The sequence below is a fragment of the Gnatocerus cornutus genome, chromosome 10, assembly GCF_029298725.1.
Source record: "Gnatocerus cornutus isolate USDA-ARS CGAHR chromosome 10, icGnaCorn1.1, whole genome shotgun sequence".
NCBI lineage: Eukaryota > Metazoa > Arthropoda > Insecta > Coleoptera > Tenebrionidae > Gnatocerus > Gnatocerus cornutus.
Window position 1 is genome coordinate 2812867 of NC_142242.1, and position 16772 is coordinate 2829638.

Sequence of the window (16772 nt, forward strand, 5' to 3'; positions counted from 1 at the left end):
TAGATCCGCCGAGGAATCCAGTCAAAGAACGAGTTATGACGTCATCGGGGAGCTGTGGTCTTCAGTCGAACTGGTTGCAACATCGTCAATTATATTTCGTCGTTATCATAACTAGAGTTTTGTTCTTTGGGGGTTTAGATTTAAATGAATTCTTAACTTATTGTCACAAAAAATAAAATTTTACTAGAAGTCATTGTCTTATTGTTTTCCTCAAATCCGCTCCAAATTACTTAGAAGAAAAACATTTAGTACCAAATCACCCCAAATTATCTGCTCTGGCCTGTTCTGTTCATGATTCACCCCTTTGACACATGCAGTACGTGCATAAATGCAAGTGGACTAGTCATTGTTGCACCTGTTCAAGACATTCCAATTTTATTACCTGGTCACACTTTCTATAAAAAACTTATTTATGTTTTGATCGCAACTTATTTATGTTTTGATCGCAGTTGCTTCGGCCAAAAAACGTGAGAAAACTTTCGCTAGATTCTCCAAAGAATGCAGTCGAAGAATGTCATCGGACTGCTGCGGTTTGCAGTCGAATTGGTTGCAAAGTCGGTAGTTACGTTTCGTTGTTATCGAAATTAGAATTTTGTTCTTTGGAGATTTTTTGATTTACGAATACTTAATTTGTTATTATTCAGACTAGTTAGAAAAAAAAACAAAAAATTTTTGCATTCCAAATTATCTGTTTGCAAGAAATTTGTTCTGTTCATGATTCACCCCTTTGACACATGCGGCGTATTCGCAATACGTGCATGAATGCAAGTGACTAGTCATTGTTGCACCTGCTTGAAACATTCCAGTTTTATTACCTAGTCACACTTCCTATGAAAAAACTTGTTTATATTTTATTTCAAGCTTCCGAACTTCGGACAAAAAACGTGTGAACACTTTCACTAGATTCGCTTAGGAATCCAGTCAAAGAACAGGTTATGACGTCATCGGGGTGCTGCAATTTTCAATAGAACGGGTTGCAAAGTCGGCTGTTATGTTTCGTTGTGATAAAAACAAAAATTTTGTAGTTTGGAGCGTTGGATTTTGATTTAGAATTCTAATAAGATTGTTCAAATCAGTTAATTTCTTCCTTTTTAAAACATTTCAAAATACCGGAAGTTGAAGGTGAAAAATTCTTAACTTCTGTAATTTTCAGTGGTTGAAAAAGTTGCTAACAACTAAAATGTGAACGCTCATTCGGTCATTTGCGTTATTGGTCGAATTAAAGAGTTAAAACATCAAATCAGTCCCCGTTCGAATTACTAGACATTCGAATTGAAAAGGTTGTATTGTAACTAAAACAAAATCATTGTATGTTCTTTCAAGTGATAAAATTCCATGTAAACAAGTTATTTTCACTTGAAACCTGCCGTCGAATCGCAAGAAGTATCATTTTCAGCCATTTCAAAGGTCTAATATCGACGGAACTAGAACGGATATAGCAATACGGCCGTCACTGATAAGAATTTCGTCTTACCTCGATTTAAAAATTTCAGATTTTGCCCGAATAAATCCAGCAATAATAACCCAATACATCTCAAAGTTATAGATTTAAAGTTTCCTGACATTTTATGAAGTTATAAGATGTTAAATCTTACTATAAGAGACAGCATAATTTTTTATTGAAATAATTTATCCCGGCGCCTCCACCATTTTGACATTTATCTTTAGTGAATTTGTCACTTCAAGATTGTTTTGTTTGTTGCGTCACGACTTCAAAAGTCGAAACGTAACCATCAGATTACTGGGATTTCATTTAATCAGGTTGCATTAAGGAAATTAAGATTGTAGGTCTGTTTCTTCCCCGAAACGATTTACGTCTATTAACTTTGCATATGCGTTGACCCAAAAATTGTGAAAGCAACCTAATTTTAGCTTACATTCACGTGTATCGATTGTGTAAAACAATGCATATGATAAGAACTATCGATGTGTTAACTTAGTTAGTTAATGAATTGAAAGGGGTTGCACATCACATGAAGCCGTAAAAAACACCTTCGCTTTACCTTATGCGAACACATCTGTCTGTATCGTCATTTATTTATAGATAGGAAGGAAAACACGAGCATGTAAGGAAATAAGAACTTATATGAATGTGAATATTAGATATAGACACAGCCACACGCCGCAGAAGTATGGGCAATACATGCTCGAAAATGGCACAAGACCAGTTCATGTTTTTAGCATTGTACCAGAAGGGACATAAAAAGAAAAACTTATTCTACATTCGCGTGAACGAAATACAATTGTGATCAATATTTTGGTGTTAGATATTCATAGAAAGTTTTTATTAAAATTGGTCGGTTGTGCGGTTTCGTTAAAGAGAAATGGGCGATTATTTTTCGTTTTTATTCCATCCGTTTGAAGTAATGTCCCATTTGTCCGCAGTGAGATATTTAACGACACGCGGTGTGCTCTAAATTAAAAAAATATGACTATCAAAATATCAATACGCAATTACGCACAAGTGTAAAAATATTTGTTTAAAAAGAGGGCAAAGGTCACAATGTATTTTTATACTATGACATTTTCGTTATAGAAAAAATTAACTTATACCTAAGGTTGCTGTTAATCGATAAAAAACGAGGTGTTTGCTTATAGAGTGTGCAAAAGGAAAACATAATATAATGCGTCAATTTGAAATTAAAAGTCGTCTTTATCATTTCCTCGTCATTCCTTTATTATCAGTGTGTAATTAAGCGATCGAGTTGTTTGAATAAAGCTGGATAAAGTTATACGTCCAAACATCAGAGGGCGCGTCACCCCCGACGTTGCGGCATTGAGGGGTGAAGGGAGATAACAAAAACAAAGTTTGAAATATACACTAGCAACGAAATAACAACAACCGGCTCCGGGTGAAACGCACCGGGTCCACCCGCAGTCGCGGAATAAAACCGTCGCACAACAAAAACAAGTTTGAATTTCGGGGTGGTTTTTAAAATCCGAGATAATTTTCTAAAAGGTTTGAAACGGAGTTTTGAGGTGCTAAGGGGGTGAAGTTGTCAGTGGTAGAGGGCGGAAGTGTCGGTGCCGTGATTGTGGACATGGGTACCTGCGATGGTTATGCGGCGCCTGTATGCGACGCGAGGCGTCGTGACGCGAGGGGAGTAGAGAGAACATGGCGGTCGCGTGAGCAAGGTTGAACGAACTGTTAACAAACTAAAAGAGTTTGAAAATAAACCCCCGTCTAAAAACCCACGACTTTGTGTTAATTTAAATCTAAGTCAAGTGCCAATCACCACACTGTTAAAATTTTTTTAGTGCGTACTGGTATAAATATGATTAAACTTGTACAAGGTTGGGAAACAAACGCATCCAGTCAGAAACTTAAAGCAATGTTAATTAACGAATCAAACAGTTAAGTACTAACTCTATTCTCTTAATTTTAATGATAGTGAGTCCGATTAATACAAAGACACTAAACGTAAATTAACACCAAAATTGTGTCACTTTGAGGTGGTTCAGTGCTAGACCAAAGCTCGACAAATATCCAAATGATGTTTTACGAATTGGCTAAGGAATGATTATTGTGAACCATATGAATGAAGCTTCCATCAATACTAAGCACATTGATTTTAATTGATGACATCGAGAATTCAAAATGAGGTAGAAGCATTTTTCTGATACCCTCCCATAGGTTGGCATTTAAATTGCAATAGCCGCATGTCAATTATAGTCTGCTTTGTCTAAAAAGGGATTTTTACCGATATTTACGGTTTTTCCGAAATCCCCTTTTAGTCTGATACTATACAATTTTCCTCTTAGATCACATTGAGCGAATAATTAAACAAAACGCAGAATGAAACAAACATATATGCAATTTATATGCTAGAAAAAGATAAACATACTACTGCAGGAGACCCGCACAATTACATTTATCCCTGTCTCACTTTCCTTGAGAAGGCGAATGGAAATAATCAATTTTCGTTCCATCTCTCTCTTGCATCAGAGAACTACATGGGTTATGTTTTACAGGACAAGGACAATACGGCATGTTAAAAACTCATACACATATTTAAAAAAAAAGTGTTTTCGTTCAAATTCTCGATCATAAAGTGAAACCTTCTCTCTCTATTTCGGAATTTTATCCGATGCACTTCGTCGGTTCCGTGCTACTTTACCAAAAATCTATATTTGAAGAAATATGCCAACCTTGGGTTAAAGCTTCAAGTGCGCTTGATATTTTGCTGTTATTTACTAAAATATGATACTTAGGTGCTTCGCAAGCTCGATTTTCTTTCGTTATTGGTAAATGATTCATTTTAACGTTCGATTGTACACAATGCCACATGTTCTTGACATTTAAGTGAGAAATGCCAGCTTGTCAATGTGTCTTGTTTTAGGGTATCGTGGGGGCCTAGGCGCGAGGAGACATGTCCGACGCCTCTGACTTATCGTCCGAGGAGGAGCGCAGCCTATTCCGTCCATTTACGCGCGAGTCGCTTGCGACCATCGAGGCTAAAATTGCAGAAGAACATGCTAAACAGAAGGAGCTGGAAAAGAAAAGAGCTGAAGGAGAGGTACATTGTTTTTTATTTATTTCCCCATCTCATTTCACGTCACATTCGAGAAAATTTTAGCCCAACATAATACTAATTCCACCTTTCAAAAGGTGATTGCTGCTGATTCAACCGAAAATAGTAACTTATACATTTCTATACATAACTATCTGTGTATATATTTGTTCTGTATTTATTTTCCCAGGACTCTATGTATGTAAAACAGTGCTTGACGGCATGCATGTTTTAATGTTTATATTGTTAACTAATTCTTGATTTCTAACACGTTCCACGTGAGGCTACACCCTGCCACCATAAAATAATAAAACCGAACTGTGAACTTAATCTTATGTTACCAAAATAGACTCGACAGAAATAATCGCATGTAGATTTTTCTGATAACTTTGTACCAAAAAAAAAAGATTATGGATCACAGATTTGTCGGTAATTCCAATATACATATACCTATATTGCTTTCCAGAAAAAGCCGAACACCTAAAATTAAGCGTCACGGAAATGAATAAATAGATCAATATTTTACTGCTTGTGCTGTTAGCGTGTAGAATGATTAAAATTTGATGAGAAAAGAACCCCGTTACTGCCTTTCTTCGTGATTTTCATAAATTTTCGTAAAAACCAATAGCTTGGCAACTTACCAAAGCTCAATTAAAAGCTCATGGACCCTACATCAACAATCGGAGGGATACATTTCGGAAACAACTTAAGCTGAAGGAAAATAGCGATAAATAATTCAGTAAGGAAGTTTGAAATTAGTAAACGGGATTAAAAGATGTCTTTGCAACCAGCCATGGTAAAACTTATTATCTTTGCGACAATCAGAATGAATAATTTAAGATCTTCTTAATGTTTAATGCTGTCAGAAGACTTTGCTGCAGGATGTCGCCTTTCCCATTTGATAAACGTAATAGGGTCGAGGTGGGAAAAGGCTCTCCTAAGTATATTTTAAAATTCCGTTTTTTTTTTCTTTTTGATTGACCACGTTTTTCGAAGATAAACGAGTAAAATCGCGAAGCACATTTTGATGTCTTCAGACATTTCACATAACGCGAAATAGATAACAAGACAATCAATATGATACGGCAGAGGTCTACGTTCTCAGAAATTTTAGCGATTCATGTTTCGTCGTCGTAATGAAGGGTGTTCTTATTTCCAGGTGCTAGCAATACGCTTATATGTATATAAAACTGTCTGAGCCTGGATTCAAAGCTACAATTTCATATCATATAACATCATAAATTTTTCTGCGTTTGTTTTACAGAGTGGTGCTTTGTTACCGTGAGGGATTTTCTAAAATATATTCAGACTAAAATGTCATTCATGTGACAGGTTCATGTTTATTTTAACATTCTCTTTTTCATTAGAATCGACAGTGGCGTTTCATTTGGGAAAAGAGTGGTTGGTTTATTAATTATTATTATTAGGGACGTGGTGTGATTGGTTGACGGTCCCTCTCATGATGACTTATCACCACGGAATCGTGTGATGTAGTGTAGCGAAGCGATGTTATGTGCTTATCGATGTTAAATTATCTAACCTTTATTGCAGACCGGTTTTGGACGCAGGAAAAAGAAAAAAGAAGTAAGATTTCCTCATTAAAAATGCTCAAAAGAGTTGCTTTTTAGGTAATTAATGCCTCTGACGATTTTTCAAAATTTTCATGGGTAACGCCACGATAATATGGCTCACAAACCACTGTTTCCTCTGTTTCCTTTCTCTTCTATATCGTCAGTTGCATCTGAATAAACGCTTCATTTTGTTCATGCTTGATTAGATAATTTTACTGCATTTCCACCGTCTTGCATATTCCAAATGTGTGCATTTTAAACGATTAAACCGTCACACGACTGACAAAATCACTCAACACTTATTTTAACAGAAGGATCCACTTGGTTTGTTGATAAACTTAACACTACACACAAAAAGTTGAAGCATGTTTAGTTGAATGAGTTCAATCGAGTTTAGATAACGCTTTGTTTCGTTTTATTCCATTTTCTGATTCTTTCGACCAACATAGAAGATAGTGGAAGTCCTTAGCTGTAATACTGCTTTAGTTGCTACACTGGGTAGACACCACACACGATAGGTACACTTGACAATTACACTGAGCAAGAAAACGTCAAAACTGAGGTTTCGGCGGTTTCTTTACAGGGACCAAACCACACTGCCCAAACACAGACCACGAAAAATTTAGGAAGCATTTCACAATAGCTTACGACGCTTGAAAGTTGAGTGGAATCAACTTAGTTGATTGCAATTCAACTTTACACTTACAGATTGCATGTGAATGTGTTGGCAATTTCTCTTCTTACGTAGATTTTAAAATTGTGTGATGAAAACCTTTCAATAAAAAAAAAGTAAGGGAGAGAAGCGTTTCCGAAAGATGATGGCTATAGTGAAACTCTTTCGAGCCGCCTGTGTGTTTTTCTAATTTATTGATTGGAAGGATGTCTAAAGTCACTTTTCCACATGACACATGTTAAATTCTACACGCAATACCACAGAGCGACATTTTGTGGATGTACCACGTTTGGTACATCTGCAAAAAGAGAATGATTGCTCTTATGATATTTCCTAAAAATGATTCTGTACGCAGATTCGGTATGAGGACGAGGACGAAGATGAAGGCCCCCAACCTGACCCAACTCTGGAGCAAGGGTTGCCCTTACCGGTTCGTCTCCAGGGAGGTTTTCCTCCGGAGTTGGCCAGCACCCCGCTTGAAGACATCGACCCTTTTTACAGCAACCAAACAGTAAGAATGAGGAAATAAGACTCTGAAGTACCCACTGATGGGTTTTCAGTCTTTTGTAGTGATTAGCAAAGGCAAGGACATATTCAGATTTAGTGCAACCAACGCTCTATGGATACTCGATCCTTTCAATCCAATCCGTCGAGTAGCCATTTACATACTAGTGCATCCTTTGTTTTCTCTTTTCATCATTACCACCATCTTGGTCAATTGTATTCTCATGATTATGCCCACGACACCCACCGTAGAATCAACAGAGTAAGTCTTCCTCCAGTTTCATGGCAGATGACAAGTTTTCTACTCTTTTAGAGTACTTTTCACTGGCATCTACACGTTTGAATCAGCTGTGAAGGTGATGGCGAGAGGTTTTATCCTTCAACCGTTCACCTACCTTAGAGATGCATGGAATTGGCTCGACTTCGTAGTCATAGCTTTAGCGTGAGTAGCTTAGATCTAGATCATAGTTTTTTTTTAGATTAGCGTTACATCATTTAAACCATTTGACGATACTACTCTACGTACGATTTCAATAATATACAAAACATGGCTACCAGAACAAGAGTATTGAAGCGAAAAACACCACACAGTTTTTTATTCTTAAATTTAACAATGTGCACATGTTCCTTCATTTTCAGTCATTTTCTTGTTTGTGGAAATTTGATCTAACGTTCCTTTTGCTCCACGCCTTGATCAATATTTTTATTGGCTTAAAAGAGTTTGTAATTTTGGCTAATTGCATTTAAAATTACCAAGTGAGTTTATTGTGTCTGCTACTACTGTCTTCACCAAAGTAGAAAAATGCGTAGTTAATGATTGTTATTAGAAACTACTATTTGTTCTAAAATTTAGCTCCCAGCAAACATCTAGAATAGATTAGAACTAATTTCAATTAGAGCCAACCAAAACATAGATTTCTCGTAGATTTTAGACTGTTTATGAAGTTAGTACAAATTCTAAGCATTATGACGTAAAATGTGTTGTCTAGTATAATCTAAACGAAATAATATGGCTTTTAGTGACTTTACCATGCACTTGTTCTACCTTAGAAACATTCTAAAACAACCGGTTTTACAGTTATGTTACCATGGGTATAGACCTAGGAAATCTTGCTGCCTTGAGAACATTTAGGGTACTACGAGCTCTAAAAACTGTCGCCATTGTGCCAGGTAAAAACTTTTCCCCAAAATTCCACAATTTACAATCAATCTTTTTCCAAAAGGTTTAAAGACTATCGTGGGAGCTGTAATAGAATCTGTAAAAAATCTCCGAGATGTGATCATTCTAACGATGTTTTCCCTATCAGTGTTTGCATTGATGGGTTTACAAATTTACATGGGTGTTCTAACTCAAAAATGCATCAAAAACTTCCCTAACGATGGCTCTTGGGGAAATCTCAGCGCAGAAAACTGGGAGAGATTTATGAGCAACGAAAGTAAGTCCTCAACTCCTATAAAATCTAGTCTAAACTTCTCCATCTAGCTAATTGGTACTACGACGAAGAAAAAGGTGAGCGACCGCTGTGTGGGAACTCTTCAGGTGCTGGCCAGTGCAAGCCCGGATACATGTGCCTCCAAGGATATGGAGAAAACCCAAACTATGGATACACAAGTTTTGATACATTCGGATGGGCCTTCTTGTCAGCCTTTAGATTAATGACCCAGGACTATTGGGAAAATTTATATCAACTGGTCTTGAGATCGGCCGGCCCTTGGCACATGTTATTTTTTATCGTGATCATCTTCTTGGGCTCGTTCTATTTAGTTAACTTGATTTTGGCCATCGTCGCTATGTCTTATGATGAATTGCAAAAGAAAGCGCAAGATGAAGAAGAGGCCGAAGCGGAGGCTATAAGGGTAATTTCAACGGGGGGTTTTAGATTTCGATTTAGGTTTGTTGTGTAGGAAGCCGAGGAAAAAGCGAAGGAAAAGCAAGATCGAGCAGAAGCAAGAGCAGCAGCGGCGGCGGCAGCTGAAGCTAATGCCGCCGCTGGAGCTGGTGGAGGAGACGACGGTGGTGATGGCGGCCATGACATCGTTAAATCGTCATCGGATTATTCATGTCATAGCTATGAGAGCTTTGTGGTACAAGCCAGTGGCCAGGACGACAACAACAAGGAAAAAATAAGCATAAGATCCGAGGGATTAGATTCCGTGAGTGAACACAGAAGAGTTCCTAATCTGAGCAAGATACGGAAAGTCAGCGCTGTAAGTGTCTTGATATTTGAAAGCGATAGAGTTTAATACGAAAATGAAGTTGCTTTCAAAAATTCCGGTTGATGTCAAAGTAAAGATCATGACAATTATAGTGTTTAGACTCTCTTCTAATTACCACATTTAACGCCAGCACTTTATTTTCTGCTTTTTTTTAGTTCACCATTCTTGTGCAAATTTTGGTTAAGCCTTTATTACGGTGCGGGTCGGAACGAGGAGGGTGTTGAGCTTTTTTCGGCATAGTATTGTGGGTAGACCACCATGCTAGGCTTTTTTTCACACAGACTTTAGATTCAAACACGTCACGCATGTATAGACCATGTCCCGTATTCAGGCAAGTTTGAGTCTACCGGGGTCTCCATTCAACCTTCGCCGCGGATCCAGAGGAAGCCACCAGTTCACTCTTCGAAACACCAGGCACATGGTCGGACCTGGTGACCGCAAACCATTGGTGCTATCCACGTATCTAGACGCCCAAGAACACCTTCCTTACGCTGATGACTCCAACGCCGTTACGCCCATGAGCGAAGAGAACGGCGCCATGGTTTTCCCCATGTATTACGCCAATTTAGGTGCGTTCACAATTTTTTAAACTACCAAAACTCAACGGGGGAATTTATAGGCTCCAGGCACTCTTCGTACAACTCACACGCCGCCAGGATGTCGTACACGTCTCACGGAGATCTGCTCGGGGGGCTCGTTGGTACTGGCAAAGTCGTCACAAAGGAGAGCCAACTGCGGTGCCGCTCTATGAGGAACGCCGCCCCCGCTTTTTTCGAAATCACGCATAAAGCACACCGTGGCGACTACGTAAGACGTTATTTTTTAATTACCACTGAGTCATTCAAAAAACAGTCTTTTCTTTCCGTTTGTACGTTTTGTTGATTATTTGTAAGCCCAAAAGAATTTCTTTTGTTAAAACAGGACGGTCCCACCGGCCAGCTCTGCGAATCGAAATTGAAACAACTGGACAGTTCGTTTATGGATAGCAATCAGCGTCAGACCGTGGTGGACATGAAAGGTTTGACCTTTTTGGGATTTACCGATTGTGACTCTTTTCTTTCAGATGTGAAGGTGCTCAACGAAATCATTGAGCAAGCTGCGGCAAGTGGCGGTACGGAGCACGGAGGTAAATTATTAATTTGTTTGCTCCCCAAACTACATATCCCTCACAAAACAAAACACTTTGCTTTTCAATTACAAACGGCACTGACACTGTCATCTGAAACTGCTGATCATAAAAACTAATCTATTTATTTACTACATTTGTACAAAATGGAGGGAATATAAACAAGAAAAACACGTTAATTAGGTAAATAAAAAACAATAAAAATTATGTAAGGCACTAAATCCATACAGTAATGAAGCACCAAAAGTGATTAGATAGAGATCATGATCTCCTTTAGACCCTTAATTGTGTATCAACGTTGGGCACAAATTCAACATTGAGCAAAATCATCGCGTCGTTAGTTAGAAGCTAGTAAAGAATTAGTGGGTGCAACAATCAATTTAGGACTTCTTCAACCAGTTACGAGTTTAGTCTTTCACTAGATGATACTTAGATTTGGTGTTAACGCATTTAGTTAGAGAAATTGGTGTATTGAGCTCATTTCATCGGCATATTGGCTGCGTATTTGTAACGGCATGAGCTTCTAGTACGTAATTGGCCCTCATTGTTCTTAACCGAAATTAACAAGCAACTTTGGTGTTTAACTTTCTGGAGTCTCAAATCAGCAACACATCTAGTTCCTCAACTTGCTTAAGTGAGCGATTATGATGACGACCATAAACTTAACCAGCGGTTAAGAACGGCTGCTCCACTATCGCATTGCACAAAACCTCTTTCCCCAAAAAAGAGTGTGTCAATATCACCTTTACTAATACTTCGTTCAGTCTCTGTTTATATTTTCTCAGCAAATAATGATGAAAACGAAGAGGAAGAAGAGGAACCAACCTTTATGGAACGCTCACTAGCATACACGTTAAAACTCATTGACATTTTCTGCGTGTGGGACTGTTGCCATTGTTGGGTAGTCATCCAAAAATTCGTCAATTTGATCGTCTTCGATCCATTCGTCGAGCTTTTCATCACGCTCTGCATTGTGGTCAACACTCTTTTCATGGCGCTTGACCACCACGACATGGATAAAGACTTAGAGAAAGCCCTAAAAAGCGGAAACTACGTGAGTACTCCACTCAAAAACCCACCAAACTAATTTTGCTTACAGTTCTTTACTGCTACTTTCATGATTGAAGCGACGATGAAATTAGTGGCCATGAGTCCGAAGTACTACTTTCAGGAAGGATGGAACATTTTCGATTTTATTATAGTAGCACTGTCTTTGCTAGAATTGGGTCTTGAAGGTGTGCAGGGTCTTTCAGTCTTACGATCATTCCGATTGGTGAGTTGATAAAATCCTGGGAAAATACTGATAAGTTGTTTTAGTTGAGAGTGTTCAAACTGGCGAAGTCTTGGCCGACTTTGAACTTGCTGATTTCTATAATGGGTAGAACAATGGGTGCTTTAGGAAATCTAACGTTTGTGCTGTGTATCATCATATTCATCTTCGCCGTGATGGGGATGCAACTATTCGGGAAAAACTACACAGGTACTTTGGTCTTTAACCAATTTCAGACTAACTCGCTTCTTTAGATAATGTCGACAGATTTCCTGACCACGACCTTCCAAGATGGAACTTCACAGATTTCATGCATTCCTTTATGATAGTGTTTAGAGTATTGTGTGGAGAATGGATAGAATCTATGTGGGATTGTATGTTAGTAGGTGACGTGTCTTGCATTCCATTCTTCCTAGCAACTGTTGTTATTGGTAATCTTGTGGTATGTAGCACCCATGACAAATACAAACACTCAAATATCTCTTGGTAGGTACTTAACCTTTTCTTGGCCCTGCTTTTGAGCAACTTTGGTTCTTCTAATCTCTCGGCACCGACTGCCGACAACGACACAAACAAAATAGCGGAGGCCTTCGAGAGAATAGGTCGTTTTACACGATGGATAAAGGCTAGTGTTTTACATATGGTAAAAATGGTGAGATTCAAACTCACCAACCAGATATCCGATCAGCCCTCAGGTAAGAATCTGCAACTTCTGAAACCCTTCTCATTTGAAACTTCAGACGAAAGGGACTGCGCCTTAGAAATATCAGAAGACGAAATTTTAGCCAATGGGTTGATGAAGAAAAATCCTAAAGGTCGCATGGAGGTTACCATCGGCACTGGGATGGACCTCACCGTCCATGGTAACTTCAGATCTCTCTCATTATCACTGTTCTTAAAATCATTTGCAGGTGACTCTAAAGCTAATCTTAAACGCGACAAAAATAATATCAGCAAAAGCAAAACAATAGGAAACTCGATATTGGACCACAGCGACTTCATCAGTCATCTGGATGATGACGAAATTAGTAATAAATCGTACGGAAGTCATACGTATGGTTTTAAGAATGAAAGTCACAAAGGAAGTGCTGATGATATGTTGGACGAACAAGAAGAGAAGCGCGACGCTAGTAAAGAAGAACTCGGCATCGCTGAAGGTACTAAAACTCAAACTTTAACCGTTTTTTCACTCTTTGTTTAACAGAAACCGAAGAAGAAGGTTGCGAGTGCAAAGAAGTCCTTCCCGATGAATACGTCGATGCGAATACCGAAGACATCATCGACGAATACTCCGCAGACTGCTGTCCAGAAACCTGCTATAAGAAGTTCCCCTTCTTGGCCGGTGACGAAGACTCGCCATTTTGGCAAGGATGGGCAAACTTAAGATACAAAACGTTCCGTCTGATAGAAAACAAATATTTCGAAACGGCAGTAATCACAATGATTTTGTTGAGTAGTTTAGCGTTGGCTTTAGAAGACGTCCATCTATCAAAAAGACCAGTTCTGCAGGACATTTTGTACTACATGGACAGGATATTTACCGTCATTTTCTTTTTCGAGATGTTAATCAAGTGGTTGGCATTAGGCTTCCAAAAATATTTCACAAATGCGTGGTGCTGGTTAGACTTTATTATTGTAATGGTGAGTTGTGAGAAAATCCGCCATTTTGTTTTGTACACGGTTTTGTTTAGGTGTCTTTAATCAACTTCATCGCCTCTCTTTGCGGCGCTGGTGGCATTCAAGCGTTCAAGACCATGAGGACTCTTCGAGCTCTTAGACCGTTGCGTGCCATGTCGCGGATGCAAGGAATGAGGGTAAGACTACCATCTCCAGCTCTAAAAGAGTGATCTCATATTAATCTCAGGTTGTGGTAAATGCACTGGTGCAAGCTATACCATCTATCTTCAATGTCCTGCTAGTGTGCTTAATCTTTTGGTTAATTTTTGCTATAATGGGTGTACAGTTGTTTGCTGGTAAATACTTTAAGGTACTGCTTCTTTGACAATTCCAATTTTCGTGTTATTAACAAGTGACTTTTAGTGCGTCGATGCAAACAAGACGACACTAAGCTTCGAAATTATTCCCGACCGTAATGCTTGCAAAGCTGAAAACTACACTTGGGAAAATTCCCGAATGAATTTTGATCATGTGGGAAAAGCATATCTTTGCTTATTTCAAGTCGCCACATTCAAAGGGTGGATACAAATCATGAACGACGCCATTGATTCCAGAGAAGTGCGAGCTCGAATTTATGTAACTTCCAACTAGTTTTTGTTGTTTCAGCTCAATAAACAACCTATACGTGAGACCAACATTTATATGTATTTGTATTTCGTCTTCTTTATCATATTTGGATCGTTTTTTACTCTGAACCTGTTTATCGGTGTGATTATCGACAACTTTAATGCGCAGAAGAAGAAAGCTGGAGGATCGTTAGAAATGTTCATGACTGACGACCAGAAGAAATACTATAATGCAATGAAGAAAATGGGCTCGAAGAAGCCCATGAAAGCGACACCACGACCAAGGGTAAGATCTAACTTTTCCACACTTGAATTTACAAGTGTGATTGCAGTGGAAACCTCAAGCTATAGTGTTCGAAATAGTAACAAATAAGAAATTCGACATGATAATCATGTTGTTCATCGGTTTCAACATGTTGACGATGACGATGGATCATTATCAACAAAAAGAAACGTTCACCCAAGTGTTAGACTACCTCAACATGATTTTCATCGTTATATTTAGTACCGAGTGCCTCATGAAGATGTTTGCTTTACGATATCACTACTTTACGGAACCTTGGAACCTGTTCGACTTGGTAGTTGTCATTCTGTCACTTCTGGGTTTGGTTCTGAGCGACATTATCGAGAAATATTTCGTATCACCAACGTTACTGAGAGTTGTGCGTGTGGCAAAAGTTGGAAGAGTCTTGCGTTTGGTCAAAGGAGCAAAAGGCATCCGCACATTGCTTTTCGCATTAGCCATGTCACTGCCTGCACTGTTCAACATCTGTTTACTCTTATTCTTGGTCATGTTTATCTTTGCCATTTTCGGGATGTCTTTCTTCATGCACGTCAAAGATAAGAGCGGACTGGATGACGTTTACAACTTCAAGACGTTCGCGCAGTCCATGATTCTTCTATTTCAGGTAAGATAACTTCGTAGGGGTGAAATTTTGATAACACTAGGGAACACAGGTTTGCCTCCAAGAATGAAACTAGTCTAATTATTTTTAAATAGTGTTTCTATCAACATTTTGACAAGTGAAACAAGGTGAAACAAAACGATATTATCATATGTTATAACTTTTTGTTTTTAAATTTATGATCACTGTTCTCTAGGGAATGTCTTATGTGACTTTTTAAACTATATTTTGGCAATACTAAAGTTTTCAAAAAATTATTTCGCTATATTTTTTTCAAGAACACTTATACATACTATACATATTTAATTTAATAAAAAGTTTCGCCGTCAAATACAAAATTAAATTCTCTTTCAAAAGAGATGTCATATGACTATACTTTATATTTAATATTTTTAGTAGATAGTGGCTCCGGCGACACCGATAATTTTTTAATTGTAATATTTACCTTAAAATATAGTATAAATGTTACGATTTTTAACAAATTATACTTTTTTAATTTATCCTGAAAAATCTAAGAGTTACAGCGGATAGAAGACAAGGCACTTGAATTAATAGAAATTCATGAAACTTAGTCGTGGAGAATTTTTTTTTGCATTTTGTTCCCTAGTGTAATTAAAGGTAGTTAGAAGTTTCAGAGGTTTGATGATGTTAAAATTGTTGTTTTGGGGTGGATTTTGATATTTTTTTTGTGTAGATGTCGACGTCGGCGGGTTGGGACGGAGTGTTGGACGGCATTATCAACGAAGAAGACTGCAAGCTGCCGAACAACGAGATAGGAGAGACGGGGAACTGTGGCAATTCAACCATTGGTATCGCCTTTCTGCTTAGCTACCTCGTGATTTCTTTCTTGATCGTCATCAACATGTACATCGCTGTGATTTTAGAAAATTATTCTCAAGCGACCGAGGATGTACAAGAAGGTTTGACTGATGACGATTACGACATGTACTACGAGATTTGGCAACAGTTCGACCCTGACGGCACCCAGTACATCCGTTACGATCAACTCTCGGACTTCCTGGATGTACTGGAACCTCCTTTACAAATTCACAAACCCAATAAATACAAAATAGTTTCCATGGACATAACAATTTGCAAGGGTGACCTCATGTTTTGTGTAGATATCTTAGACGCGCTAACCAAAGACTTCTTCGCCCGGAAGGGCAACCAGATCGACGAGTCGGCCGAACTCAGTGAAGTGCAAACTCACCCGAACGAACCGGGGTACGAAGCGGTGAGTTCCACTCTGTGGAGGCAGCGCGAAGAGTATTGTGCGAGGCTGATCCAGAATGCGTGGCGCAAACACAAGAGACAGCGTAGCGGCGCTGCTGATCAGTCCGACGAAGGTGAGGTCGACGGTGACAAAGACGCCGAATTAGAGGCGCGTCAAACGGCTGTTCTGGTAGAAAATGACGGGTTTGCGACCAAAAACGGGCACAAAGTGGTGTTGCATAGTCGCACGCCCAGCGTCAGCTCCAGGTCTGCAGAAGTCTGAGACAGGCCCCGCCCCTCCTTGACGCCGCCGTAGTGGACGCCGCACGCGGATTTTTGTCTCGGCTAACCTCCAGACATATCCTCTTAATACATACATCGAATTGCGTCTTGGGCCGGTTTGCGATTGGCCACTGTTCACTGGATCGGCCGAGACAAAAAATCGCGATTGCGAGTATGTGCTGTGTAGTTTGATGGAGAAGGTATCGTAGATTAAGATCAACTGCTTTTGCTGCTCATATCGCTATCACCCTGACTGAG

The 16772-nt window shown here is 38.9% G+C and overlaps 1 protein-coding gene across 10 annotated transcripts; it reads left to right on the forward strand.

Moving 5' to 3' along the window:
- The first annotated feature begins 2813 nt into the window (after nt 1-2813).
- Nucleotides 2814-16610, forward strand: LOC148167134 (sodium channel protein para-like). 10 transcript variants are annotated; one of them, XM_088047562.1, is made up of 28 exons: nt 2815-3354; nt 4341-4517; nt 6063-6095; nt 7111-7266; nt 7316-7521; nt 7573-7701; nt 8338-8429; nt 8483-8695; nt 8743-9116; nt 9165-9467; nt 9790-10045; nt 10096-10283; nt 10398-10494; nt 10540-10602; nt 11367-11656; nt 11702-11875; nt 11920-12082; nt 12127-12314; nt 12363-12567; nt 12613-12735; nt 12784-13029; nt 13077-13513; nt 13564-13686; nt 13737-13859; nt 13913-14107; nt 14156-14401; nt 14448-15023; nt 15715-16610. In XM_088047562.1, exons 2-28 carry the CDS (start codon nt 4371-4373, stop codon nt 16513-16515), a joined length of 6147 nt encoding a protein of 2048 aa, XP_087903688.1. In that variant the 5' UTR covers nt 2815-3354; nt 4341-4370; the 3' UTR covers nt 16516-16610. The 10 variants fall into 10 exon arrangements, with proteins under 10 accessions (XP_087903687.1, XP_087903690.1, XP_087903688.1 ...); XM_088047563.1 differs by having other exon boundaries at nt 9808-10045; XM_088047565.1 differs by having other exon boundaries at nt 2816-3354; nt 9165-9413; nt 9808-10045.
- Nucleotides 16611-16772: the final 162 nt, after the last annotated feature.

Coding starts and splice junctions, on each gene's coding strand:
- LOC148167134 (XM_088047558.1), top strand. CDS start 4,371: ATGTCCGACGCCTCTGACTTATCGTCCGAGGAGGAGCGCAGCCTATTC. Junction 10,046..10,095: donor CATGTATTACGCCAATTTAG/GTGCGTTCACAA, acceptor GGGAATTTATAG/GCTCCAGGCACTCTTCGTAC. Junction 12,083..12,126: donor ATTCGGGAAAAACTACACAG/GTACTTTGGTCT, acceptor TCGCTTCTTTAG/ATAATGTCGACAGATTTCCT.